Source organism: Mycetomoellerius zeteki, unplaced genomic scaffold (genome assembly GCF_001594055.1).
Source record: "Mycetomoellerius zeteki isolate Tzet28-1 unplaced genomic scaffold, Tzet1.0 scaffold156, whole genome shotgun sequence".
Classification (NCBI taxonomy): Eukaryota; Metazoa; Arthropoda; class Insecta; order Hymenoptera; family Formicidae; genus Mycetomoellerius; species Mycetomoellerius zeteki.
In genome coordinates, this window is record NW_017256511.1 from 333,794 (window position 1) to 360,900 (window position 27,107).

Consider the following 27,107-nt stretch of genomic DNA (forward strand, 5'->3'; position numbering starts at 1 on the left):
TACAGGGAACAATTCTATACGGCTGCCCATGGCTGCCGGCGAAGTAATCGAGAGACAGACGTCAACATCGGATAAGGACCTTTATCGATCTTGTTATACAAAGATAAAAACAGAAGAAAAATAAAGCATAATGCCATCGACATTATATAAAACGGTGGAATAAAGTACCGTTCGCTCGCTACGTATCGGCACTTGTAGTTTAATCGATTTATCTCGATTCGTTTCAAATAACATTTGATTATCGCGATCACTTTCATCCGTTTGTCTTATCTAGAAGCTAAGAGAAGCTCGTGTTGAAAGTACTCTGCATATTCGTTCACGCGTTCGTTCATTTCGATATGCATCGATCCCGTTTGAACGAAATCCTAGGAAAATTATGGAGGAGATCCGACGTGCCGTCGATCCATCGGAGATCGTTCGTCGGTCGAGATTCGCTCGTCTATGGGCCGGACGTCGCGGCGGCTCGAAAGCACGGTTTACCTATCGTGGCACTTGAGTCAACGATCATCACACACGGTATGCCGTATCCAGATAACTTGGATACCGCGTTGAAAGTCGAAGATGCAATCAGAAAGCAAGTTTGTATGATATTCAATGACTTTTTTCCAGGGTGTGAATAGACGGTTGGTACTATCCAGCAAGAGACACATAGTGATCAATTCATCTTTGTTAAACATTACGAGTAATAAGGATGTAATAATTGTTACACTATGTTATCTGTGTCTCTTGCTGGAGAGAGCAGCCAGTAATATAAAAGTAATTGAAATTTAAGAGTTTCCCTATCGAAAGGTCTTTTTGATTATTGATAAAATAATGGTTGTTTGAATTATTTAAAAAAAAAATTTTCTAAATTGATATTGAATATTTTGTGAGTTGTGGCTGTAGCTTTGAAAGTTATCTATCACGATTGAACAACAATGTTGTAAATAATAGTAAAACTTTTTGCTTATTTCAGGGTGTTGTACCTGCAACGATAGGAATCATAAATGGCAAGATACATGTAGGCTTGAACAATGAACAACTGGAGACCTTGTCTAAAGCTGACTCAGCAAAGACTATGAAGTGTTCACGAAGGGATATTTCTTTCATTCTATCGCAAGGATTGAATGGTGGTACAACAGTCAGTGGCACGATGTTAATTGCACATGCAGCTGGTATTCCAATAATGGCAACAGGTGGTATCGGCGGTGTTCACAGGGGAGCTGAACTGACTCTTGACATCAGTGCTGATCTAATTGAACTTGGACGCACGCCGGTGGCAGTTGTCTGCTCTGGTGTCAAATCAATCCTGGACATTGGCAAGACCTTGGAGTATTTGGTAGATATACTTGAAGATTTGATAGATATGAATATGTAATCATTTCTAAGATTCATACAACTTATTAATGTCCCTTTTGTTTCCAAAAGTTGACATAAAAATACGGATTTTATGCTCGCAGGAAACTCAGGGAGTACCGGTCGTAAAAATAGGTGAAACGCCAGAATTTCCAGCTTTCCACTGTTTTGAAACTTCAGACAAAATAAAAGCACCGTGCCGAATTTCCAATGCCAAGGAAGCAGCCGGTATTGTGGAGACACAGAGAGTACTCGGTATTAACACAGGGATATTATTTGCAGTTCCTATTCCTAAAAAATATGCATTGCAGCCTAATGTCATGGAGGCTGCTATATCTGAGGCTTTAAAGAAAGCTAATGCTATGCGCATAACGGGCAAGCAAGTTACGCCATTCCTTTTAAGTGAACTCAATGAGATCACGCGTGGTCAGTCACTTGAAGCGAGTGAGTGAACAGAAATTAATTGCGATATAAAATGCGGTAAAATGTAATTGTTATGTTTAAAATATTTGGCTTATGACAATTTTATAGATATAGCTCTCATAGAAAACAATGCCAAGGTCGCAGCTGAAATCGCCTTGAATCTCTATGAAAAATCTCAGACAGCCCATATAAGATCTACTTCTGCATCATCGATAATATCAAAACAAAAACCTGTAAGTCTGAAAAGAACGTAGAACTGTTCTTGAAAACAAACTTAAAATGTATTAAGAGGCATGACGTGGAAGTTATCTTATCAGTATGCTTTATCATAACATTTAAGGCTGACACAGCGTTAAACAAGTCATTGCACTATTTCTACTTGAAGTATACTTAAGCTAATGTCTTATTCAGGTGGTTATTGGCGCGTCAGTCTTGGATACTGTCCTGCAAGTGAAGGATCCCCAAATAAAAGTAAGTCAAAAATCTCACAATCAAAGTTATACTAAATAACCAATTTTTTCCTTATATATTCATATTACATAATATAGTTTGTAGAACAGTAACAGTATTTATATACAATTACCACTTTTTTTATCTTTTTATGTACACTTAATAATATAAAATAATGGGAAATCTCGCGTAGAACAGGGGAAGATTATGGTGTATGTTAACAAACGCTTTATAGAATAGCAAACCTATGAAATACGGCCGTATTGAAACCGGCGGCGTATCCCCGTAACGTAAATTAAATACAGACGCAAGCTTGTCGATACGATATTATGAGAGGTTCATTAACGTAAGGTTCGTAAACGCGCTATTGAGCTCGATTGTAGCTTGTAACTACGTGTTAATTATTTCGTGTTCGCTCTTCTTCACTAACAGTCTTTGGATACACTCTTTTTTTTCTTCATCGCGTATGTGTCGTCTTTATACAATATTAAGGTAGTCAAAGCTTTTAAGTGTGCATACTTTTCTTTCGATATCGCGCTACGATCACTCTATGAGATATCTCATTTGCGACATTGCACATCTGGCAGAAAAAGATCGATTGATCAAGGAACCGCGCGGTTTAATAGGAAATCGGTCTTTATATCATTTGTGCGAACGTATCTCGACTATCGTTAAATATTTTCAGTAACATTCAATGAGATAGAATATTTATTTAGATAGATCTGTTCAGCGACATTATTTAATATTAGAAAAGATGATGCAGAATAAATTTTTATCTACTTTTTTCTTATCTTAATAAAAAATGGATTGCATTTTTGTAGACTGCTTCCTATTGATCGATCTGTCGGATTCGGATCTAACGTGCAATGTCGCAAACGACTAATTGTTCAACCATACCTAATTGTTTGAGATATATAATAAATCGGATTTTAAGCAGGCACTATTCCAAAGCTCCCCGCACGTCTTCCACTTCAATTTGTATATATTACATTTAAATACCAATCTCCATTATAAATCGCTATGCTCGTTTGAACTTTGAAGTCTTTCTTGCAATGTGGTTGTACGTTATAACATCAGGAAATGTCGACCGAATAAAATATAAACGTCTAAAATCTTTCGCTCTGTTTTTTCTAATTGATGGTACATTGATACAACAACCCAAGTGAATTCAAGTATTTCGTTTCTCCGGAGTTGATATATAAGTCTCGTATTGTTTTTTTTTTCTTTCTTTCCGAATGTATTTTCTTTCGCCTAATTAATTAAAAAACGATTAATATCTCTCTATCTTCTGTATATAACATCTTTATATACATTTAGTGGCAGAGGCTGTGTGTCTGCGAGGTGTAAGCTTTCACATTGTTATTACATTCAACAATAATTCGATGGTCTGATTAAGAAAGAATGATTGAACTTGCACGTGGTCGGCAAAAGAATCTCTTCGTACCTGGAGAAAACGAAAGGAGTCAATTATCTTACTTGGCGACACGCATAAATGTTCTACTTCGCTAATAGTGGCCCAAAGATGATCAGGCAACCATTTGAGATTAATAATTACCCTGTTTTCCAGACTAGCGTAATTATACTTGGACATGTAAAACGCCAGATTTCGAAACACGTAAATTCAACTGCGACAGATAGATAGGATCAACGTAAAGCGTCCCATTTTGTGACATCGGCGGGGGACGTGCGTTTGAACAATTAACAGATAATATCTCGGTTTCTCCTTAAGCAGACAATCGATACTTATTATCTATGCCGGTATATACAGCCTACTATTTGTATCCGTTATCATTGCATCCCCATTAAATGTATAACCCTAAGATTCCTTTAATCCTAGCTAGGAAGCCAATTATTTCGATTGTTACGCTACGTCTTTATCGCTTACAAGATGGATCTCAATTATTGGGACACCGGAGTGGCGTATGAGGCATGTGAAAAGAAAAAGGAAAAACAGTTTGAAACATTAAATGAAATATCTCCGGTCCATACTTATCTTAGTTCAGTAATGATGGTGTAATTACAAGGAACGTATTGGTACAAGCTACTTGCGTGACGCGTATCTTTTAGATGTTTATGTAAAAGCGATTAGAAATTATTTAATCATCGCCTACATTATTAACGTTATTAAAGAGGAAACTAAGCGAATTCTTGTCGCTCAAGAATAATTTGTCTAAACGTATATTCATCTTGTCAGAGAAGGGTAGGAGGATCATCAATTTAGCAGTAGTATCTCACAATATTCTCCCGTAACTATCGTAATTATCTCGTAAGAATCATTACAGAACTTAATGAATAGTCGCGAGATACGATAAGCTACTGATTAAACAGCACTGTGAAGCACAATTCACGCGTCTGGATAAATACAAGTTGTTTGCATTATTAAGAAAATCGAACATGAAGTCGCAAAGATATAGTTTCCTCAAGTTGAAGAAAAGTCTCGAAAGTTGTTAACAAGTCTTGAATTATAACTATTCTTCAAATAGTTGCGATAGAAGACATCGATTAACGTCGATCAACTAAATTCGCTGCTTCTGTTGTTTTAATAGCGATATAATAATATCTATGATGTGGATTCAAAAGATAAAATGAATATCTCTACGAGATCTTTGAGGGAGATATCTTTGCGACATATTATATAACATAGACAGAAAGGAGATGCATCGTCAAGATAATGTTTTGCCAGACAGAAACACGATTCCACGAAGTATATCTGATTACTAGTTCAGAGTCTTTAATTAACTCAACAGAATTGTCGGTCCAGAAACAATTCTACGCGGAGATCCAACGGCGAACAAGAGCTTCGTGTGTCATTTATAGGCGACGATAGTTACATTCGACTGTGACATACTACCGGCGTGAGTTTATCTTCGAATGAGAAACGGCATAACGGACGATATCCCGGGTACACTGATGACACGATCGATGACGGCTTTATTCGGATATGGGTAATGCAAGAAAGTTTCACGACTAAAAATAAAACCTGCAAAAGTAGTTATGCACACCGATTATGCGAGGACAGTAAGGCATGTATATACAAGGTGTATACTCGCGAGGAGAGCCCGGGGCAGTTAATGAACAACCCGACGGTATAGCCACCGTGACTAGGGACGCGCGCGCACAAACACAGCGAAAGCTCGCGTGGAAAAGCGGCGGATTTATTCTGTAAAAGTCAGGAGACTAAAGAAAGTTGTTTCTAACGGCCATTTAAAATTAGCGTGCACCTACCCTCTATAGTTCGACGTTGACGATGACGAAATTAGCATACGACTACGAGAGTACGGGCCGTAAATAGAATGGTTTCTTCGAAACTGTCTTTCACGCGGGGTGAGTTGCTCGCCGCTCGTTTTAAGGAATCATAGGGCAACGACGTTCCAGCCTCGGATTGCGCTCTCTCCTTTTTTTTTTCACCCCCGGATCGCGCAAGATGATCGGAGGAGTTTCACTCTCGCGCCGCGATCTTCGCGAATTTAAACGCTCCTTCGTGAATTTTGCCTTACAAAAAATGGAGATAGCTCTCTTTCTCTTTCTCTCTATCTCTCTCGCACTATTATATATGTTTTGATTTGGTTCTTTCATTAATAATTGTAAAGTCCCACCGTGATATCGATTCGTGAATGCTTGGTCTCTCATGTACCGTCAACGTCATCCGTCGCCGCAGTCTTCCCTCGGTGTTACGTCTGTGCGCACTATCGGCGATAAGACCTCGAGGGTGAGAAGTAGGGATGACTATAGAAGACGAGCTACGCAGCAATTGTCAACCTTCTTCACTTTTCGACCGATTTCATCGATACGATGACATCGATGATGACGGCGGCGGCGACGTTTCCTTAGGTATATCACACCGTCCGTTGGACTCGCGCCAGCCAGTAGCTCGCTAGATGTATGTGTTATTTTCTTAAAAAAGAAACTGAAACGTATGACAAAAGGGTTTGTCGTACTTCTACTTGTATAGCGGTATGTCGGCGCGCCGCCGATTGCTCCTGTATAGGAAACGGTTCTGGGTGCTTCGCCACCATCTCCATAGTCAGGTGCGCCTACTCTGACCGCTCGTTACGGTCACTCCTGTGCCCGGGCTGGTACCGTTCGACAGCAACAGCCTGCGGTTAAACTCACGCATCTCGTAGTTGTTGTTACCGTTGCTCTTCTCACGACCGCCGCCGGCCGCGCAATTGTGGTTGTTCGTCGAGGTAGGTGTCGTCTCCTCGAGTATTAACGCGCAATGGCTATTTGTATCGCTGTCAGCACCACCATCCTGTAGATTGTTCGCCAACAGAGGATGCCGGCCGGTGTTGCATTCGTCCGACTGCAGCAACACCGACGCATTGCCTGAAAATGGATCAGAGAATGATAGATAGTTCTTTTCTTCCTCCAAAAAATTGAATCCTTCAGGAAAAGAACGATTTTGCTGATGTATCTAAAAATTTATCTGTAGATCTGAATATAATTTTGTTGGACCATCAAAATAGTTATGTGGAACGCTTAAATTAGTTGTTAGAATGCTAAAACTTGCGTTTTATAGCATTTCTCATCATGCTTGAGATTATTTGATGATCCAATAAATTTATTTTCAGATCTGTATCTGGCTAAATTTAAGATACTTAAACAAAACAGTCCTTTCTTATTAGGTTATTAAGATTGAAATGGTTATTAAACTTCTACCTCTATTCTATAATTACTATAATAGATACTATAGTCGATACTCGAATATACTGGTAAAAAGTGTCTATTAATACATACGTATATCATATTCAAGTAGTTGTTTATTATTCAAATCACTGATATATATTATAAAGACTCCGTTCTAACAATACTAATGATTAGGAGCTAAAATCTGGGTAACGTATCATCAATAAGTTTCAGCGTTAATTGACTCAGATCGTCGACATTGTTTTCACAAACGGGAATTACTTCAAACTGAAACATACCGGAAGGCATAACAGTATTAGGTAACGTTGTGCGTCTCACTATGCTGCCGTTGTTGGCTGTTTCCGGCAGCACCTGGGAAAAGAGCGATTGCGCGAACGGCGTGGCCGGCGGCGGCGGTTCCCTCAGCATTCGTATCTTCTGTATCATTTCCCGTATCTCGTAGCGTAGGATGCCGAGGAAGCAGAGCTTGGCGAAGGCGATGACGCAGAAGCCCAAGACAAACAGTAGGTCCGCCGTCTTCCTGAGCCAGCGTACGAGCGTCTCCTCGCAGCCGCGCACGTACGGATTCTGACAGGGCTCGCTGACGTTAACGCTGGGCTCGCAGCAGGTCAGTGGCAAGTTGTCACGGTGATTGAAATCCTTAGGTCCGGTCACCCCGCAGCACATGAATTCCCGCTGAAGTCGGTCCCACTGTTCGCTGAATCGCATTTCCTTATCATAGTCCACCTGCGAGCAAGAAATCGTCACCTCGAGGTACGGTGAGCGTTAACACTGGAACCGCAGCTGTACCGTTTGACCCATCTGATAGTTCTTTCTTTTCCGTTAATTTAAATTTGCGTGGAGCTTTAGATTTTTTATAAATAATCATAATTGCAAGTAGTTTTACTTTTATGGTGACAATCCTACCTCGTAAAATCCAGATTTATCTTGAACCTCGATTGGGTTAATTTAGACCTACAGTTCTAGTGTTGTGTCTATCGGAAACGGAAATACGAGGCTCCAACACTGGGATTTTGTAACTTAGCGTATTGCATTATAAAAAATATTTGCGCAACGATAATATAACGGTACCGACACAGTCGTTAAGAGTTATAGAATCCCAGAGTTGATCTTTGTCAATGAAGCGAAAAGTCGTGTGAATTCTTTCTCACGCTGTATATCGGTACAAATCGATTTCTACGTCATCACTAAGGTGAAAATCCCCTACTTGTAGTAAATGCTAATATAAGTCAATTTATAGATAGCTATTCCCTAGTCGACGAACTGAAGAGTTTTTTTGGCACCTCTCATGGATCTATGGAATACGAGCTTTGACGCGCAAGAAACTAATCTATTTCGATACACAGGACGAGAGAAAAAGCTTATATGTTTTTCCGCTTCTGACGTAATAACTCGCTAAACGGGCTAGTACCCCCATTCTATACTCTTAATGACAGTATCGATATCGTTATATTGTCATTGCGCAGATATAAACGGTAAAAAAAGCTGCGTCAACGCCGCCAACAACGGTATAACGATATCGAACTTAAAGTTACAGAATCGAGATAGAGAAACCCTCGAAACAAAAGGGGGAACAAATCGATGGCGCACCTGCAAACGTAGTTTGAGCGTGGGCTTGAGGTCGGCGCGCATTTTCTCGAAGCGGAAGATCCAGGCGACGCCGACGACGGCGTCGCCGAACAGCAGTATCAGGAGCAATATCCAGTAGACGTGAAGCAACCGGGCGCTGAGCCGTCTGGCGGCGATGCAACCGAGTAATTGCACCAGGCCCAACTGCGCCGTCAGTGCCAGATAGCCGTAGAGCGCGGTGGGATCGTAGACGCGAGGTATACCCGGCACCACGTGCCGACGTGGGTCGCCGGTGAACAGGAGAGTCTGCGACACCGCGGCGGCAAAGCCGATCGCGCTACCGAACAGCACCAGGTTACAGGCGTAGATCCAGAGGCGGTAATATCGCATCGCGACGTCCTCACCACCGTCGGCGAGTCGTTGGGACGTCACCGACGACGGCGCCTCGTCGGCGACGTGATCGCGGCTGTTACTCCTCTGGTCGCCTCTTTTGAAGACGTTGTTATTGTTGACGCTATTGTTGTTATTATTATTATTATTATTGTTATTATTATTATTGTTGTTGTTCGTAGTAGTCGTGGTGTTGGTATCGGTCGAGTGCCGATGTTCTTCACGGTCGTCCAGCAGAAAGAGAAAGGGCGGCTTCGCGCTGCAGTCCTTCGTCGCTGTCTTTTGGCTGTGCGTCGACTGCGGGGTGACTGAACGTTGCAGCAGCATCACCGTCATACTATCGTGCCACCCTGGTGTGCGTGTCCTCGTCGTAAGGATTGTACCCCGCGAACGCGGGGGGCTGAATAGGAGAGACGGGCCAGCGCGTTGCACCGTTTGGTGGTGGTGGCCGTCGCTGCCGCGGTATTACGCGAGGAGGGTAGTGGCAAAGGTGGAGACCGATCTTCTTTACTCGTGACCGGCGCGAGTCACGCGAGCCACATCGTGCTGCATCGCCACACCGGAAGGTCGTTCATGCTAACATTCATGGTTGTCCCCCTCGTTTCACGCGCACCTGTCGTTCACCGCAATGGCGGTCTTTGGTGTTCCAGCAACCGGAACGATAAACGATTCTCTCCTGTGCAAAAAAAGAAGTACATGAAAAATATATGAGAACCATATTCCCAACAGACCCACACATCCTCGAATCTGTCTTGCGCTAGTTGAACTTTTTTGAAAATTTTTACGATCCAAAGCTTTTCGATTTGATCTTCGATCTTGGATCTTCCGCTTGTTTACCATGTCGCGTAATTTGAAATTCTCTCTCTCTCTCTCTCTCTCTCTCTCTTCTTATCCGTGGATGATTCGATCTAAAAGGGGACATGCGGAAGGAGGGAGGGCGCGGGAATTCAACGGAATTCAACATGCGTGCGTTTCCAAGTTGAAGCCAACAGCGGGAGGAGGCTAGCGTGCACCTCGGGCGGATTGTATTTCTTTCTGACAGTTGTAGCGTGCGATAGGCGATTCTATTTATCGATCCTCCGCCGCCTAGCTCTATGTAGCTTCTCCGAGGAGGGACAGAGATAAATCGTGCGGGATAGAGAGAGGATATGCGCCTGAGTGAGTATATCGGTACATAGCGTCGCCGGCTCGGCGAGCCATCGGAAGAACCGCAGAGACAACCCTATCTGACGAATTGTGAAGAGGTATATATACAGTCACGAAGAGGCAGGGCTGAATAAAGGGGATGAAATACCAGAGGGATAGTTTCTAAAGTAGGAAGCAAAATATAAAGAAGAAAGAGAAATTCTCTAAATTCTTGGGAGTGGAAGTCACTCTAAAGAATGGCAGAATTTTTACTCTTTAAAAGTGAGGTTCCACTTCCGAAAATTAGATGGTTTCGGTGGCAGAATTTTCGCTCTAAAGAGTGATATTTTTCTTTTTTCAAGATTGGCAAAATTATTGCTCTTAAAAAGTGAGAGTTCACTTTTTAGAGCGAGGTTTCTGCACTTCAAAGAATTAGGGAGGAGAAAAATCACTGCTTTCATAATACATGCGAAATCTCGGTGAAGATTCTCTACATTCTCTACATGGGGATACACGGATCGTCCCGAGATTGTCCTCGTCAGGGTCGCGAACACGGACGTGCATCGGTTCGGCCAGGGCAATGCGCCAAAGCGTGTTCTCGTTTTCGTGCATCGGCATTCGCATTGCATGCGAACGAGCCGCCACGAGTATATGCGAGTGGCGCATTGTAATGAAAACACGGAAAAAAAAAAACCCATCGATCGTTTAAACCCTGCGCGTTAGCGCGCGTTCCACATTGACACACGACTCGAGCGAGATATACGTATGAGAGAGAAAGAGAGGAAACACGAGAAAGAAAAAGAGGCATCGACAGCGCGCGGTTACCTATCTTTTCGTCTTAACGGAGAGATAATTCCCATCGTCACGAAAACGAGCAGTCAATGTCCTGGCCGGCGTCCAGTACTGCCTGCTTTACATAATCCCGCGGAAGGAAAAAAAGGAGAGCGAGAGAGAGAGAGAGAGAGAGAGAAAAGAGGGTTGCGCGGATCGATGTCGCGTGCAATGTGCAATCCTTTTCCAACGCCGGATGCCGGAGCGAGGGACAAGGGGACGGAGTTACCGTACGTCTTACTGAGCGGGGACAAACGTGATAAAAAAAGATTATCGGGCAGTCCTTAATTAGATATTGATATACGAGGTGAAACATATCTCTGAAGAGGCGCGAAAAGCCAGAGGGAGAAAAAGGACGACGAGGAAATGCGCGCGCAGGAGAAGGGGAGGAAGAGGGTGGCAATGGACGTAGGGTGGGAACGTGGTGTTATGCAATCTTCCTCCCGACCTTCCCGAAGGAATTTATCATTACTCGCTACGACGCTTCGTCCTATTTTCATCTAATGCAAAACAGGAAATGCCACACGCATCGCGCAAACTCTTCTCGCAGGCTCTACCGACCGATCGGCAAGTCAATCGTGCCCGTTTGTCGATCGGGATGGCGTGGATGTAACGCGTGACACCCTCGAATGCTCGAACACGCTTTTCAAATCGCTTTCGAATCTCACCAAGATTTTTTTTGATACCATAGCGAACGCGGTCTCTTCGACGAAGGCTCGAGGAGGAGGACACAATTGCTAAATTTCGCAAAGGAGACACCGTTCGTCGTTGACCCGGCTTATTCGATCAACTAGATACCTCTGCGTAGGACTTCTCCGGAGGAAAGTCACGCTCGATGTCAAGGTGCTTTCTCTTGCGAAGGAAGGTCTCGGTCCTTGTAATTCTTGTGTCCTTTAGGAAGAGACCTTTTCTTCAGGGAAGATCCTCGAGGAAGGAAAGAGTCTTTCCGAGGAAAGCGATCCTATTCGATGGGCCGATTGATCCTCTTCGTCAAGCGACTACTTTGCACGGAAGTGAAACGTTTCGAGAAGTAGGGAATTTTAGAGAAATCTTCGACGAGAAACGCCACGGGCAGCTCGTCACTTGTGATCACTTTGAGGATCGCGCTTTCTACGACGCAAATTTCTTAACGCCGATTACCAGCCTATGTGCACACGATCTTGTTTGCCGAGACCGCTGCGGAATCGCTGCGGCCGGGTGTCATCAGTCGGGTCGACAGTACGACGGTCGGGGTGTGCACGAGGAACGCGATCGTCGTCGTCTTCGTCGTCGTCGTGGTGCCCGTAGCGCTTTCTTCACCACTGGCATCGCCGTGAGAGTCCTCCTCGGCAACGTCGTCCACAACGTCGTCGTTCATACCAATCGCCCGCGTTTCCTCGTCATGCGTCCCGTACACCTCGTGACACCTCTCACCACCAGCACTTCGACGTCGTCGTCTTTGTTCTCGGCTTCCTCGTTACCGGCGTTATTCCCGTTTTCGTTGTCCTGGTCCTCGTCGCCGTTGATGTCCTCGTTCTCGTCCTTGGCTTCGGCCTCGGTCTCGTCCCCGTCCTCCTGGTCACAATCGACACTTGACAAGGCCGCCGCCAGCCGTAGCGCATGTCGCTCGCACGATGCTTCGTGGAGCGGCGCGACGCAACGCGACGCGCTGCTTCTCACTGCCACTGATCACGCAGAGTCGAGAACTCGTGCGCGCGACCGAGCGTCGTCGTCGGCGTCGTCGTCGTCGTGACGCCGCGGCTACGACGCCCGACGCTTCTCGCCCCGCGCGTCTGACTCATGGGATGGACGTTCCAGGCGGACACGCGCGGCTCTCTTTACCTATCTATCCTCTTGTCTATCTTGTCTTTCTTTCTCTCTTTCTCTACTCTGTCGGCGCAGAGAACACGCGGCACCCGGGGGTACGTGAACCGCGGGGGTGTTCACCATGAACAGCGCCCGAGATAGGCAACCAGACTGGCACGATGATTGAAGAGACTCTGCCACCACCGTCGCAGGGCAAACTGATAGATAGAGGGAAGACACGCGAAGGGAGTGTGCAAGGGTGGACGATCGGAGATGGACGAAATGGCCTCCGCTTCGATCCAGTAACCGCTAGCCGAGCCGTCACAGAGAATAAATTCGTATTCCAATACCACTATTTTATGCCACAAAAGGGTAGACGAGATCGGTCTTGTTTCGTGAGAATGAAACGGAGCACTGTCGTCACGAGAAATAGGTCTGACCGATAAGGTCTCTCTCGTGGGAGGGTGCGCGCATCCCCAAGCACAGCGTTGATACGTAGAAATAGAGTCGAGGTGGAAGGAAGAGGTGGAGAGATAAAAATGTCCAGCCATATGTTACCACCGGATGTAGTAGAAGTGTGAAAGAGGGGGAGAGAGAGAGAGAGAGAGAGAGAAAGAGAGAGAAAGTGTAGAACAGAGATACATAGGCACCGGTTATACTGTACACCAAGATGTAGGAATGGGGAGAAGAGGATGGAAAGGGTAAACACTATATGTTACTTGAGTATCACAGGGATGGGACTTTGCATGCTTCCCCTAAGCACTCGCTCTCAGCTGTGAGACTCTGGAGCGAATGCTCCACTGTTTAATTGAATTTTTACAAGCTGGAGAAAAACGGATATACCCAAAGCAAGCACTCCTTTATAGCCCCAAGGGCTAATTTCCTTGAAGAGTGTAGATCCGCTTTTTCTACAACATGCTCTCTTTTTAAAACATTCTCTTCTTTACTGTAACCATAAAAGTTCTCTCTTAAGAGACTTTTATAGTTTTAATCTTTGCATTTTTTCCCTCCCTCTTTGCCATGTGGAAAATATTACTTCTATATGAAAAATTGATTGATCGTCCAACAGAATTGATGTAGAGTCCGAATAATCCTGAAGAGAGCGATTCATTTCCAGAATGACGGGAGAACGCATACCGGACGAAGTAGACGAAGCTGCGGCGGAGTTGGTCGAAACGTCGCTGATGCACTGCTCAAGCTCGGTTTGGAAAATACGCGTTTGATATCCATCGTTGGCGACGACGAGTATGGGAAGATCATTCTTGACAGCCTAGGAGCCGGAGGCGAGATAGTTAAACGCATGTCAGACGTGGACACCGCAAGGTACGAGTCGCAATCTTGCTTCGTTGACGAGTATTCGGCGGCAAAACTTGTCCAATAGTTCCGCCGAATAATATACAAGACTATATAAATATCTGGACAGTATAATGTATCCAAATTAGTCGAAATAATTATCAAATTACTCAATAATTATTATCCAATTATTACGAATTTGTAAATGTGTTGACGTTCTTAGATAAGAGATAGCTTCTTTTGATTATAACGATATTTTTGACTATGAGGGAAAATAACACTTTTAGAACCAGCTAAGAAGACCAGGAAAGAGAAACGAGAACATTGCTTTTTAATTGTCTAATTTGCTGTACTTATAAATGCAAATTAACAAATTCAGATTCCAATAAATTCGTTTCTTTAGATATGAAGATTCGAATTGTTGGGATATCCAAATTTAAGTAATAGGATAATTCGACAAATTGATTATCCGAATATCAGCAGATCCATTTGTATTTGACAAATTATAATCACTAATGTTACAGGATGACAGTGGTAGTGGACGTTAATGGCGAATGTCACTTCTACGTTAGTGAAATGGAATCCTTCGCCATGATTACTCCGAAGTTTATAAAAGAGTATCAGTCGCACCTCGAAAAAGCAAGTTTCATCATTCTCGACGCAAGTTTCGGATTGGACGCCATGCGTTACGTGCTCGACGTTGCGTTGCATGCGAATATTCCAGGTGAGTGAAAACTTCTACAATAACTTACTGTAGTTTCGTTCACGAAAAAGAATATTTCTTTATTAATTTCCTATACATTTGTAAATCAAATAATATAATTCTATTATATTATACGTATTCTATATAAAATGTATAAAATATATATATATAAATTGATAAAAAAAAGTGGGTACGTGAGTATAACAACGGACGGATATTATTCACGCATAAGCGAATTATTATAGTTTAAAGAAAATCGAATGTAAGTTAATTAACTCGAGAGAAGGCAACAATCTCGTAACACACACATACGTGTTTATCCTTTTTAAATTAAATGCAAACTAAATGTAGATTAAATTAGATACAAAATGAAATGTAGATTCTCGAAACAGATCGCCTTATATCAACTCGCCGTTTATAACTTTCAACTCTCAAAATCAACCTCTTAAAACGGAGGTACATACAGGGGATGAGAGTCGGGATCAAACCGAGGACCTGCCAATTATGGTCGACCACTCTCACACAGAACTATTCATTAAAAATAAGAGCTTTTATATATATATTATATATATATATAAAGCTAAGAGCTTATATATATATATAAAGTTTATATATATAAATATATATACATATAAAGCTATCATTTTTAATGAACAAATTAAATGGACGGATGAAAATCGTACACAGATGGTGTACAGTCTTTCTTAAGAAACAGATTTTGTCTTTTTTTTGCTTGTTCATTAAAAGTAACGATAAAAATTTACGTAGAAATTAAATTTTTCGCCAAAAGCACACGATTTGAGATTACTTTATACGTATCCGCTTCGGCTTGGCAGGCCGTGTTGAGATTGTGGATTCGGCTGCATCTGCATCACCAAGTTACGAGACTCTTTGCGTAATCTGTAACCTGCCCGCGCGTCTAAGTAAAGAAAGAATGCAGCAAACGTGTGGATCATAAATGATATGACAGCAAGACCATATGACCACGACAAGTGATTGAAATTCGGATACATTAACCAATCCCGACGCCAGCATTGTCCGCCGAATATAGAGACTGCCAGAAAGAGAAACACGCCTAAAATTAAAAAATAACCGGATTAAAGAACGTTCGGTATCTTCTATCTTTAACTTTAAAAACTCTCGCACTTACCAGCAGCTGCGTCGCATACAAACACAGAGGACGACAGAATCCATTCATAATGCAGGACAAATGTCAATGGCCAACGTGTCCAGATCAAGGCAATTATAATGAAGGCAAAGATGGACAGCATCAAGGCCAACGTGACAAATGTTTGCACTACCATGAGCCATACTGGCAACAGCCATTCTCTTATGACATAATATTCTTGTGAAAATATATGGTGGCAGCCATCGAATTGTTTGTCAAACTGATAATAAGGATAACGAAATTGCTCAAAGCAATACTCCCAGAGTCCCATATGCTTAAAGCTGCTGAACGTCTCCTTATATGATTCTATCCAATACGGACTGGAAATTATGAGAGGATCAGTAACATTGTTTTCATATATTTCAAGTCAATTTGAGATTGTTAGTTACTTATAATAATTGTTTAAAGATATGTTTACCTTATAAAGGCCATCATTAGGAGAAAGAGCGCCACGAACGAGAGTCCTCCACCGAAAACGACTGCGTCTATTAATCAAAACGGAGGACAATTAGTACAGGTTATTTCAGATAATCGCTCTGCTGATTTTGACTTAATCAATTACTCACTGGACGCTCTGTGATAATCTTGCTTGTCTACCGTCATGATGACCTTTTAGAAAGGCCAACGTGAAACTTAACTGATCTGTACAATTCGTTCGTTTACAATTGTTGTCGTTCGTCACCGCACTTCACCCTCGCCACACCCAGTGATAGTAAACCCGCATCAACTACCATGATGTAAGAAAACAAGGTGTACCATCGCGCATAATGGTCGCGTTCAGTAGACTCAACTGAACGCTCGCTGCTATTGGTGTATCCTTTTAGATCATCCAATAGCAGCGAGCGCTCACGAATCTGCTCCGCAATAGTTGAGTTTGCTGGACACGACTATTGGCACCTGGGAGCTTATTATGGTTTTTGTAACGAAGTGAAAATTACAAAAATGATCAAATTCACTAAATGTTAACCAATGAAGTTATAAATATTCTAGTAAATTCAATCACTTTTGTAATTTTCACTTCGTCACAAGGAACCGTAATAAGTCCCCTGAATATTGGAGCAGCCAATCAAATTTTTCCCCCAAATGTTGCGCGAGATTCAAACGCCGTACTAAGTTCAGACTATTAATAGTACTCTAAAAAACCGTGTAATACAACAATATATGCAAAGTTGGGGACATTACCTTAGAAAAATAACGTGTTACGTTAGGGTCAGTTTCACCAACGCCAATTAACTTAATCAGCCGTTGACTGACCTATCGCGTTTGCTGTTTAGTAGAATTGATCAATTGCGGTTGACAGTTAATCATCGATTAAGCTTAATCGGCTTGGTAAACTGGCCCTTACAGTTACTTTTTATTAAAAATAACTCGTTACCGTTACTTGTTATTCATTTTAAAAAATAACGCGTTACCGGCGGAGTGAAGAGAGAGCAAGGAGTGGGGAAAGGGATAAAAATGGCGGATGCGAATACTCATATCTACAGTGCCTTATTACGGCCAAACGCTCCGGCTTCTGTTGATCCGTTGATCGTGGCCAATCATGGCCAAGGAGAAGGTCCCAGAGGAAATAGAGGTGTTGATTGGAGGAACTTAATAATTCCTTTGTTAAAAAAGAGAAAAAATGCTTAAGTTTTTCAATCACTGATTTTTCATTAGTTTGCCTGAATTATAGTTATATATTTCAAATTTACTATCTTATTTAACGAGAGGTCTAATTTATTTGAATTTCAGATGTAAATTTAAGTGAGATTGATAGGCTGCAGAAATAAAAAATATCTTGTATTAGAAGGTTTATTTGGTAAAGGATGGAATTACAAAATTTGCTTTGATCCTATTAATCTCGTTAGTTCAGATTTTCATGATATGTATTGCATAGCTGCATTGTGAGTATATAATCTCGTGCATAAAATTTTAAATAATATAATATACATATATATGTACGTAGATATAATCTACAAGGTATTTCGTAATTTGCGTCTCAAAACGCTACACAGAAAAGCTCATGAAAAAACTGTATAAGTAATAAAAATGATCACATCAAATTATCAAGTCAATAAGTTAAAATTGTAATAAAATATTATATATAATAAAATATTTGTCAAAAAATGAGATTAAAAAATAGTGTTGCATCTTAATTAAATGCATCTTTTGAATACAAAAAGAGAAGTGGCAAAACGATTATTATGCACACAATTCTTGAACAAATGGCCTTTCCTCACAATTTACGATTTTATATATATATATATATATCGTCAAGCTTTAAATCTTTATTAAATATTAAAAAGGCACAATTGTTTCGAATAAAAAATCGTGGACCCTTTTTATATTATTTAATTTCTTGCAAATTTTTCTGCAATTGTTTTAAGACGCGTGTATCGTCTGATATCATTAATAACAATATTATCGTACAATACTATGATCTAATATACGTAATATTATGTAGAGATATAAAATATCGTACAAAAATATTAAACTTACATATTTTCTAAACTTAAATTAATACAGATCCGTTTCTTTTTTGTACATTTTATAGAGAAAGAGAAAAATTCTAAAATAAAACGTTGCACCCTGCATGGACGGAACGGTACTACAGACTTTTAATACAGACGTTTGTGCGCAATTCTTGCGAACAAGTCAGGAAGTGCTATTCGTTTTAGGCGCGAGATTCGAGTTGAAAACGCATTTGAGATTCTTTCAGGTAGTCTCGTTTCTTTCGTTGCACGGTTGCCTCTACCAGCAATAAACCGCTGGCGATCAGCATTAGTACACTGCCTATGACACCTAGAGCGAACGACCATCCTAAATAATTATTGGCGTGTCCAGGCATCCAACCGTCAGCGTTACCAAGACAGGCAAATACGATGACTGCTATGCCACCACTGATACCGCTACCTAGCAGCAAGTAACCGATGGTAGTTATCAGCTCGATATATCTCTTTCGTTCTGGATCGCAGCACAGAGTGAAGAGTAATATCAGAAAGAACGATACTAGGGCCAGCAGAAAGCATATTGTGAAGAACACTTGCGTGGCTATCATAAAAGCTGTAATAAAAAATATTATGTTAAACAAATGGTAAAGGCCCATTATTACTAGGAGCTTTCCATCAAGGGATACATGATCGACATAAGAGTTATTCTCTTTGTTTCTGCCTCTCGCTGAACAAAAACTTTGTGTTGATATATATCTCCTGTTGAAAAACTCTCAGTAATAACTATCAACAAATATTGTCATTATATTATCAATGCATTTCAAATTCAAGGATAATCCAAAGTAGTCTATTATTCCTCTAATAACAAATTTTTCCTTCTCAGAAAGAAAGATGAAAGATTCACTGTTTGATGTTAAGAGTCCATTTCTGCTAACGTAATTTAAATTGTAATCTTGATTCAATTAACTCTTCATCTTTTTCTAGTTCTAAGAATCAGAAAAAGATGAAGAATAAGTTGAACTAAGAAACATAAGAACAGTTTCCCTTGGATGTGTTTGAGATTGTTACACGACTACTTACGGGGCAGTAAGAAGCCGCGGATTTCAGAGTAACCCGCGGTAAACGGATCGTAGACCCATCTGCAGCCGACGAAGAATCGCCTGGGCGCGTCGGACTCCTGGGGATTGGGCAGCGACCTGAAGCAGTGTCGCCACAGGCCGAGTCGGTCGAGTTGCGCCCCGACGATCCGTGGGTCGCTGACTAACCAGGAGGGCGTGCCGAAGGCAACGCACACGCAGACGAATCCTACCAGGAACACGCCAACGCCGATGTTGCCGGACAGGCTCCTCTTCTTCATGTCGCCACTTCGCGTGCTATCGAGACGATCGCGAAAGAGAGACGAGACGTCCGATCGCCTGGACGTGCAGCGTAAACTATACTCTCATAAAATACAATTCTACCTGACGGTCCCACGGCACTAATAACCACACCCAAGCGACCCGCGTTATTGGCGGAGCGAACGGCCGAGTTCTAACTAACCTAACCTAACCCGTGTTTCACCTCGCAAGCAGCCCCACGCGCGAGTAGGTATCCCACGAGCGGGGCGTTAAACGTAACGAATCTATACAGATTGCAGGACCGTCCACAGAGAGGGCTTGAATTCTGATAATATCTGGGAACAAAAAAGAGAAGTGCTTCCTTTATCTCTAAAAAGGAGAGATAATCTGCTGAACAACCTTTGGTCTGAACAATAGTATCTTGACCTGCTCAGACCTACCTTACGTCTATTTCCACCAATGTGAATTAACTTTAATCTCGGTTCAACTTATTCTTTATCTTTTTCTAATTTTAAGAAAAAGATAAAATAAAACCGAGATTAAAATTAATCTTAATTACACTGGTAGAACTGAACTCTTAATAAGTCGGAGTTTCATAAGAAGAGTTCTGAAAATAAAAGAAAAAACAGCCATTCTCAATAAATATTACAATACTGATATGAAGCCAATAAAGAAATTAATAATTTTACATTTAAAATTTGTCCAGCGCAAATTAAAAAAAAAAGAGGAAAGAATTTGAAGATTTTTCCTTGTAAACACACTGAAAAAGAAGTGTTTAATTTTAAGATATTAAAATGTTTTATTCTTGTCTCCATTTTTTTAAACATTTGTATTATTTATTGATTGTATTGTAATATTTATTGAGAATGGCTGTTTTTTTTTTATTTTTAGAACTCTTCTTATGAAACTCCGACTTATTAAAAGTTCAGTTCTACCGGTGTAATTAAGATTAATTTTAATCTCGGTTTTACTTTATCTTTTTCTAAAACTAAAATATCTAAGTGTTTAAAACATAGGGACAAGAATAAAACATATTACTTTTTACAGTGCAGGTTTTTTGAGAATTTTGGAAATTTGCGGTGATCCTGCTGCTTGTCTCGTCGTCCCTGCATCCGTCAAGGTGCATGTGTCAGCGCGTGTCACACGTCTTATTTATGCATATCGTTTCTCTCCTCATGATCGCATTCCGACCTTGATCCTGTAGACGTAAGCGAACCGCGAATAAGTGCGTTTCTAAGCTAAGCTCGCTTCAGACGATCGATAAGTCGCGGAGAATTCAGAATAATGTTCTATTTACACAAATAGGAAATAAAGGCCCTAAACTGGATCAGTCAAGCTGGATCGTTTAAATAATTCGGTGTGAATTTATATATTCATATTTAATCTTGCAAACTGCGCGTTTGAGTTTAATTTTCAATCTTGAAACGCAATCCTACTAGAGTAGTAATATCACAAATTAAATTGGCAAGCAATTTAATAATATTGATGCTCATATCTTAGAAGGATTTTAATTATTATCTGTTGCTGAGATAAGTGTGTTAAAATCTGTAATTTTATTACAGAAAACGAAAAATATATACCTCATCTAGGATTTATAATTTTCTATTTATAATTTTATGTATGCAGTAATGAAAAGCAATTGAAAAATGAGAAGACACATGTATTTTTTAAATGCATTCGCATCACAAACTTCTATATCTTCCTTTCTATTTTTTTTTAAATAAAAATCTTTGATTCGCATGTCACACAAAATGCATAGCATAAAAAATTAAAACGCAACGATTTCCGTCTTAAAATATCTGACGAGAATTAGAAATCGTCTAAAATGGGCGTAAACAATTTCTCGGTAAGGAAGAACGCTTTCTTTTCTTTTACGTGACTTCCGCTTCTCTTACAAACTCATTTTCACCATTCTCATTCTTATTTTCTCCAAAAAAGACTTATATCATATTCCTAGAAATTAACGTATGTACATCCTGTAACTGAATCACGAAAATTATGTCGTAGTTGCGCGACACGAGTCATCGCTGAATAGAATTCCTCCTCAAGACGCAAATGTCTCACCTCGAGAAGATCTCGACGCGCGATCTACAGGATGACGCATTATGCCGGCCACAACTGACATAACTGTGGAAGATTCAACGCGGTCGATTAGAATAGAATCTAAATTAGGTCAAACGGCGAACACTTTCCTCCGCGTTATCGCGTGCACGCGAAAGACCCGCGTCTTATAATTTGCAATGACTTTGCGAGAACAAAGTGGGTCATTGTGTGCAGAGGTACATTTAATTTGATTTAATTTGCATTCGAAAATTGTGACAACTGAATACTCGTATGAGAAAAACAAGAAAGACAAAATAATGTCATACTGACTGAATCATGATAAAAAAAATAACAAATTCGGTTAATATGACGTCAAATTGATTTATTTTTATTTTCTTGTTCTCCTTGAGTGAGAGTAAAAACATGATAGCTATTTATTAGGAAAAATTATTTTATTATATATGTGTATACGGTGTACAAGTGGGAGATTCATCTCTCGCAACATCAATATATATCTATATAGAGAACTTATGTACAAATATATATAATTAATCCCTACAAAATTTTTTAAAAAACAATATAGATAAATGGACGGATTAGTTGAGATTTGTGCATTACACATTTAATAATATTTACGACATCTAGTCGTGCATCATTTATAGAAAATGTATCATATAATTTAAATTTCTGTCAACGCAAGTCAATGACTTCTAGTCCTTATATATTTAAAATATATATGTATCTTAGATAATATATCGACAGATCCTATAACGTTACGATGAGTAAATGCGTAACAATTAATATAAAATTATTAGTCTTCAAAGAGATTTATCCGTGATACATGGTCAGTGGATAAAATTTGCGCTTACGCGATCATTTGATACATCGCGAATGTTTGTTCGATTACGATGTAAAAATATGCTAAATGGTCGTATGCGTTTTTTGTTCCTCGTTCAATATTCGATCCTGCTTCTTTCTATGTCTACGTCCTTCGATCAAGTATAAGACACCAGCAGCTATCAGGACAAAACTGCCGACGACGGCTAAGGCGAAGGACCAACTGATATCATTGTGCTCCCAATTGGGCATCCAATCTCGTCCGTCACCTCTGGCGCCGAATATAATCACCGATATAACACCACATATTCCTGCCATAGTTAAATTGCCACCGGCTGTCCATAGGAGCAGCTGATACTTGTCATGCTGACGCGAGCAACAAGTATACAAAATAGTCAGGAAACTTCCTATCAGCAACAAGGTGAAGCACAGCGTGAAGAAGAACTGCGTGGCGACGAAGAAATCGGGCAGAAGCATGTCGTGTATGATGTAATACTCTTCCTCAAACACCCACCAACATCCATAGAATCTGGTATCATAGAGATGACGTGGATCCTGGAATCCTTGGAAACACACCTGCCAGAGACCTGCAAACAGCATTGTTTTTCAATCGCTTTGTCGCTGCCAGCTGTCTCATGTTTATATAATCACATTATTGAAAGATAAATTATTAATTAGATACAGTAGAAAGGAATACGTTTCAAAATAGGTTTTCAAATATAATTACCATTCCATGAAAAACTTAAAAAATTCTGTGATAGGAAACAGAATAAATAAAATAATAATTTTCTGACGACCAATCCTATTATATGTATATAATACAGCATAAATATTCAAAATGATAAAAGTAAATAAAACGAATTTGGTTGAACACACTAGTGTCACTGCACTGGTGCATTAAAGTCGTTGTACACTGATTTAATCTGTAAAAGTAAAATTCAAGTAATTTGAATTGTAAAATACATATTTCACTCAACAATACAATAAAATGTATCGAGGATTTCACGGTTTAACCTGTTTCTATATTTATATGGAACACACAGCTTAACATCTTCAATTTGTATACGACGGCTTTAATTAATATGCACCTTATAACAGAGTCTGACCATAGGCGATTTTGTCAAAATCTTATGAGAGAAAGATATATATAATTCTCCCTGTATATGTACTATCTCATTCTAACTTCTATCGTTTCACTCTATAACTTTAATTAAGATAGAGTGGGATAGTATAAGTTCTCAAGAAACACACCAAGTCAAAAGAAAATCAAAATGACTTTATTTTGACGTCATGAAAGTTGGTTACAAAATTTGACTGTCTATTGACGTTAAGAATTAAAATAGTAATTTTGTTGACTTTTATATGTTCTTTGGGTTAGAGATAGTATATATATCTAATATTCATTTCTACCAATTAGTAGCGAATTCGGTCACTTGCACTACATAGGGAGAAATTGTAAGTACCTTTCTTCTAGGATTTTGACAAAATCGTTCATAGCCAGACTGTAATACAGGATCTTTAATATGCATCAGTGCGCACTAAGTATATTCAATCGAATTTGCTAATGTAACAAAACTGATTTCCACCAATGTAGATCAACTTTAATCTTGGTTCAACTTACTCTTCATTTTTTCTGGTTCTCAAAATTAGGAAAAAATGAAGAGTAAGTTGAACCGAAACTAAAGTTAATCTACATTGATGGAAACGAGCATAAGAGACACCAAAATTGACAACTCCTTTGTATTTACGTCCAATATTTCAATATAAATTTTAAATATAAGTTATTTATGGATGCAAGTATAGACGTATACGCATCCAGTCACGTATAATCTTACCAATCTTGATGAATTGTGGATTATCCAATTTCCCGTCGGTCGCCAGCCAGTTGGGTGTGGTGAACGCGATCACCACCAGAACGAACGCCACCGCCGTGCACACGACGGCGGCCTTGCCCGTCCTCGTCTTCCCCATTACTCGCGAGCGTCACTCGAATATATACGTAACGAAAGACGGAATGTAAAAAAGGAAGCGTAAACTCCTCGTGTTCGCTGTATATTGTCGTATCCCACCTGGAACGCAGAAGTATGCGACTTACTCTCGGAGGAAGCTTAGCTCAGCGCGCGAGCGCTAGAGCGCGTTGTTTGCGCCGGTTGCGCGTTCCGCAATATCCCCTTCTCCTGGAATTTCAACGACCTTTCGCTCCCCTGCTTTGCGGAGGAACTTTTTGTGTCCATTAAAGAAAATTAAGTCATTAAAATTTTGTTATCCTTTCAAATTTTCTCTTTTTGCCTGTCTTCTTTTTATCGCAGAGCACACGCTTCTGTAAACTAAAACTTCTTCAGAGTTATACAATAAAATAATAGACCTAGAACAATTTTAATAAAGGTATATTTACCGAATAAAGATTTTAATAATTTTTCTCGACAGTCTGGTACGAGCCCACGGATGTTAAAAAGGCGGCGAAGATATTCCAAGTTGGACCACAGTGGAAAAACGTACTGCACTTTGTCTCGCCTAACCAGAACGAGCTGAAAGTAATAGGCGAACACTTCAACATCCCCGTTTCCGAGAGTATGGACCTGGTGGCTACAAAAAGCGTGGCTGAACAGTTGATCGAACACGTTCCGGTTGTCGTGACCACCTTAGGGGCACAGGGAGTGTTGGTTCGCATCCCGATTGCGTTTTAAATTCGCTGTCTAAAATTCATTTCTACCAATGTAGATTAATAGCGAATTTCGTTATTGCATTACACTAAATTAGATCATATTAAAAGCAGCTATTCATGAAATTATATACATAGTAAATATAGAAACATGTAAATATTTTAAGCTTAAACGATTAAATACCCAATGATGATATTATTATGTTATTTAACAGAATATACGTGTATTATTGTTAAAGTTGATTTCATTATCTAATTATGTAAAAGAAATCCTATTTTCGGTCAAAGCGGATCTTGTGCTCGTTCAATTCTGCAAACCGCGCGAAATCTTTTTCAGTCTTGAAACGAAATTACGAACAGAATTAAAGTAATAATATCATATATTAAATTGACAAGTAATTTAATAATATTAGTGTTAATAATATGTTATAAGAATATTAATATATAATTTAATGTTAATAAGAATCATAAAAACTGCGAATGGTTTATTGCAAAAAATATTACCTCAGCCAGGTAATATCACAGCAATTATTAAATTGCTGTGGTATTACTTTTCTGGTTCTGTTTATGATTGCGTTTCAAGACTGAAAAAGATTTCGGCACGTGGTTCGCAGAATTGGATGTATATAAATTCACATCGTGAAATATTAAAACACTATGATCCGCTTTGACCGAAAATAGGATTTCTCTTATATAATTAGATTTATTCTCATGGGTCCAACTTCAAATTATTGCCGCGGTGTTTTATGTAGACACTTTATATAAAGCAGCCTTTAATGAGTACTAATCCAGCGTAGTGCGAGTAATTGAATTTATCACATTTAATCTTGGTTTAATTTATTCTTTTATTTTTCTTAGACAAATGAGAATTTTATAGTTATTTTTTAAATCTATTATAATTCTCTCTCTAATCGAGATATCTAATCACGATGATTGGAATTCCGATTAATATGGATAGGAAGTTTCATTCATCTTCAACTGAAAATATTTTTCTCAGTGTAGATAACGATAAAAATTATAACCCGAGATTAAAATTAATCTATATTGGTAGATATAAATCAACGATGTTTCGACATATGTACGTTAACTTTCTATTTTGCAGGTGACCCGAAAAGCTTTGCAAAACGAGCCCTTCTACGACGAGCGTGGCGAACTGATCGCCGACTCCTCGGTCGCGTCCCGATTGTACCCCGCCGTCGACGGCGCGGAAAAGGCGAGCGAGATACTCAGCGTAAGCGGGTGCGGAGATTGCCTCACTGCCGGAATAATTTACGGGATTCATAAGAATCTCGACGAGATCGGTTGCATTTCTGTGGCTCTGAAAGCCGCTTCACTCTCGCTGAGGTCCTTCGACGCGGTTCCACGAACGCTTCGAGACGCTCTCCGGCGATAAAACTTCGTCTTAATACAATATTTTTTATAATTAATTTATTATAACTAATTGTCTACGATTAGACTTAAATCTTGAATTATATCCTACTTTTTATAAATACGTACTTTGTTATTATACCTATCGATGATCATATTCTTAGAGAAAATAAAGGACAATCTTGAAAATTTTAGTCTTCATTCATAAATATTTCCAAACTAGTTTGTGATTGTCAGAAGTCGATGCATTAATATTTCTAAAATTTTCTTATACAATATACTTGAGATAAATCCTAATAAGTAAAGCACAACTCAATATAACATTAAAATGACATCAAAATAGCTGCAAATATGATTAAAAATCACTTTTCAATCAATCACGATTCGTTTTGATGTCATTTTGATATTATTGTGACTGTAGCTTTGTTTAAGCTAATACTGCTGCTGTACAGAGAGAAAAATGTTTGGTATTTGTAACTATAATTATATATTACTATAATTATGATTATTACTGCTATAATAATAATAACAGTAACTATATATATAGTTCCAGCAACAAATGTATATAATTGGCAACCTAAAATGACTATAATTATAGTTGTTATAACCATAAAATAGTTGAAATTACCATAAAAATGGTTCAAGTGACTATAATTTTATAGTTATATTTTGGGACAACTATATTTTTTATGGTTGTCCCAAAATATAACTA

At 39.7% G+C, this 27,107-nt stretch overlaps 5 protein-coding genes across 5 annotated transcripts; 1 reads left to right on the plus strand and 4 right to left on the minus strand.

Annotated features, from left to right (window-relative positions):
* Positions 1–229: 229 nt before the first annotated feature.
* Positions 230–26,452, plus strand: LOC108720927 (pseudouridine-metabolizing bifunctional protein C1861.05). The gene is made up of 9 exons (XM_018445204.1): positions 230–578; positions 956–1,318; positions 1,440–1,779; positions 1,867–1,991; positions 2,170–2,229; positions 13,673–13,878; positions 14,373–14,572; positions 24,793–25,028; positions 26,130–26,452. The coding sequence occupies exons 1-9, from the start codon at positions 339–341 to the stop codon at positions 26,418–26,420; spliced, it is 2,061 nt and encodes a 686-aa protein (XP_018300706.1). The 5' UTR covers positions 230–338; the 3' UTR covers positions 26,421–26,452.
* LOC108720928 (uncharacterized) lies at positions 4,323–9,490 on the minus strand. The gene is made up of 3 exons (XM_018445205.1): positions 8,446–9,490; positions 7,134–7,581; positions 4,323–6,534 (listed from the first exon to the last, which is right to left on the minus strand). Exons 1-3 carry the CDS (start codon positions 9,148–9,150, stop codon positions 6,233–6,235), a joined length of 1,455 nt encoding a protein of 484 aa, XP_018300707.1. The 5' UTR covers positions 9,151–9,490; the 3' UTR covers positions 4,323–6,232.
* Positions 15,147–16,322, minus strand: pck (Claudin superfamily protein pickel). Its single transcript, XM_018445206.1, has 4 exons — positions 16,286–16,322; positions 16,138–16,204; positions 15,702–16,039; positions 15,147–15,626 (listed from the first exon to the last, which is right to left on the minus strand). Exons 1-4 carry the CDS (start codon positions 16,320–16,322, stop codon positions 15,361–15,363), a joined length of 708 nt encoding a protein of 235 aa, XP_018300708.1. The 3' UTR covers positions 15,147–15,360.
* On the minus strand, positions 18,233–19,808 carry sinu (claudin family member sinuous). Its single transcript, XM_018445207.1, has 2 exons — positions 19,229–19,808; positions 18,233–18,761 (listed from the first exon to the last, which is right to left on the minus strand). The coding sequence occupies exons 1-2, from the start codon at positions 19,503–19,505 to the stop codon at positions 18,373–18,375; spliced, it is 666 nt and encodes a 221-aa protein (XP_018300709.1). The 5' UTR covers positions 19,506–19,808; the 3' UTR covers positions 18,233–18,372.
* kune (claudin) lies at positions 22,201–24,594 on the minus strand. Its single transcript, XM_018445208.1, has 2 exons — positions 24,201–24,594; positions 22,201–22,952 (listed from the first exon to the last, which is right to left on the minus strand). The coding sequence occupies exons 1-2, from the start codon at positions 24,334–24,336 to the stop codon at positions 22,450–22,452; spliced, it is 639 nt and encodes a 212-aa protein (XP_018300710.1). The 5' UTR covers positions 24,337–24,594; the 3' UTR covers positions 22,201–22,449.
* Positions 26,453–27,107: the final 655 nt, after the last annotated feature.

Coding starts and splice junctions, on each gene's coding strand:
- LOC108720927 (XM_018445204.1), top strand. CDS start 339: ATGCATCGATCCCGTTTGAACGAAATCCTAGGAAAATTATGGAGGAGA. Junction 1,780..1,866: donor TGGTCAGTCACTTGAAGCGA/GTGAGTGAACAG, acceptor ACAATTTTATAG/ATATAGCTCTCATAGAAAAC. Junction 2,230..13,672: donor TGAAGGATCCCCAAATAAAA/GTAAGTCAAAAA, acceptor ATTCATTTCCAG/AATGACGGGAGAACGCATAC.
- LOC108720928 (XM_018445205.1), bottom strand. CDS start 9,150: ATGACGGTGATGCTGCTGCAACGTTCAGTCACCCCGCAGTCGACGCAC. Junction 7,582..8,445: donor CGCTCAAACTACGTTTGCAG/GTGCGCCATCGA, acceptor TCTTGCTCGCAG/GTGGACTATGATAAGGAAAT. Junction 6,535..7,133: donor TAATACTGTTATGCCTTCCG/GTATGTTTCAGT, acceptor ATCCATTTTCAG/GCAATGCGTCGGTGTTGCTG.
- pck (XM_018445206.1), bottom strand. CDS start 16,322: ATGACGGTAGACAAGCAAGATTATCACAGAGCGTCCA. Junction 16,040..16,137: donor CTAATGATGGCCTTTATAAG/GTAAACATATCT, acceptor CATAATTTCCAG/TCCGTATTGGATAGAATCAT. Junction 15,627..15,701: donor TGTATGCGACGCAGCTGCTG/GTAAGTGCGAGA, acceptor TTTTAATTTTAG/GCGTGTTTCTCTTTCTGGCA.
- sinu (XM_018445207.1), bottom strand. CDS start 19,505: ATGAAGAAGAGGAGCCTGTCCGGCAACATCGGCGTTGGCGTGTTCCTG. Junction 18,762..19,228: donor CCGCGGCTTCTTACTGCCCC/GTAAGTAGTCGT, acceptor TTTTTATTACAG/CTTTTATGATAGCCACGCAA.
- kune (XM_018445208.1), bottom strand. CDS start 24,336: ATGGGGAAGACGAGGACGGGCAAGGCCGCCGTCGTGTGCACGGCGGTG. Junction 22,953..24,200: donor TCCACAATTCATCAAGATTG/GTAAGATTATAC, acceptor TGCTGTTTGCAG/GTCTCTGGCAGGTGTGTTTC.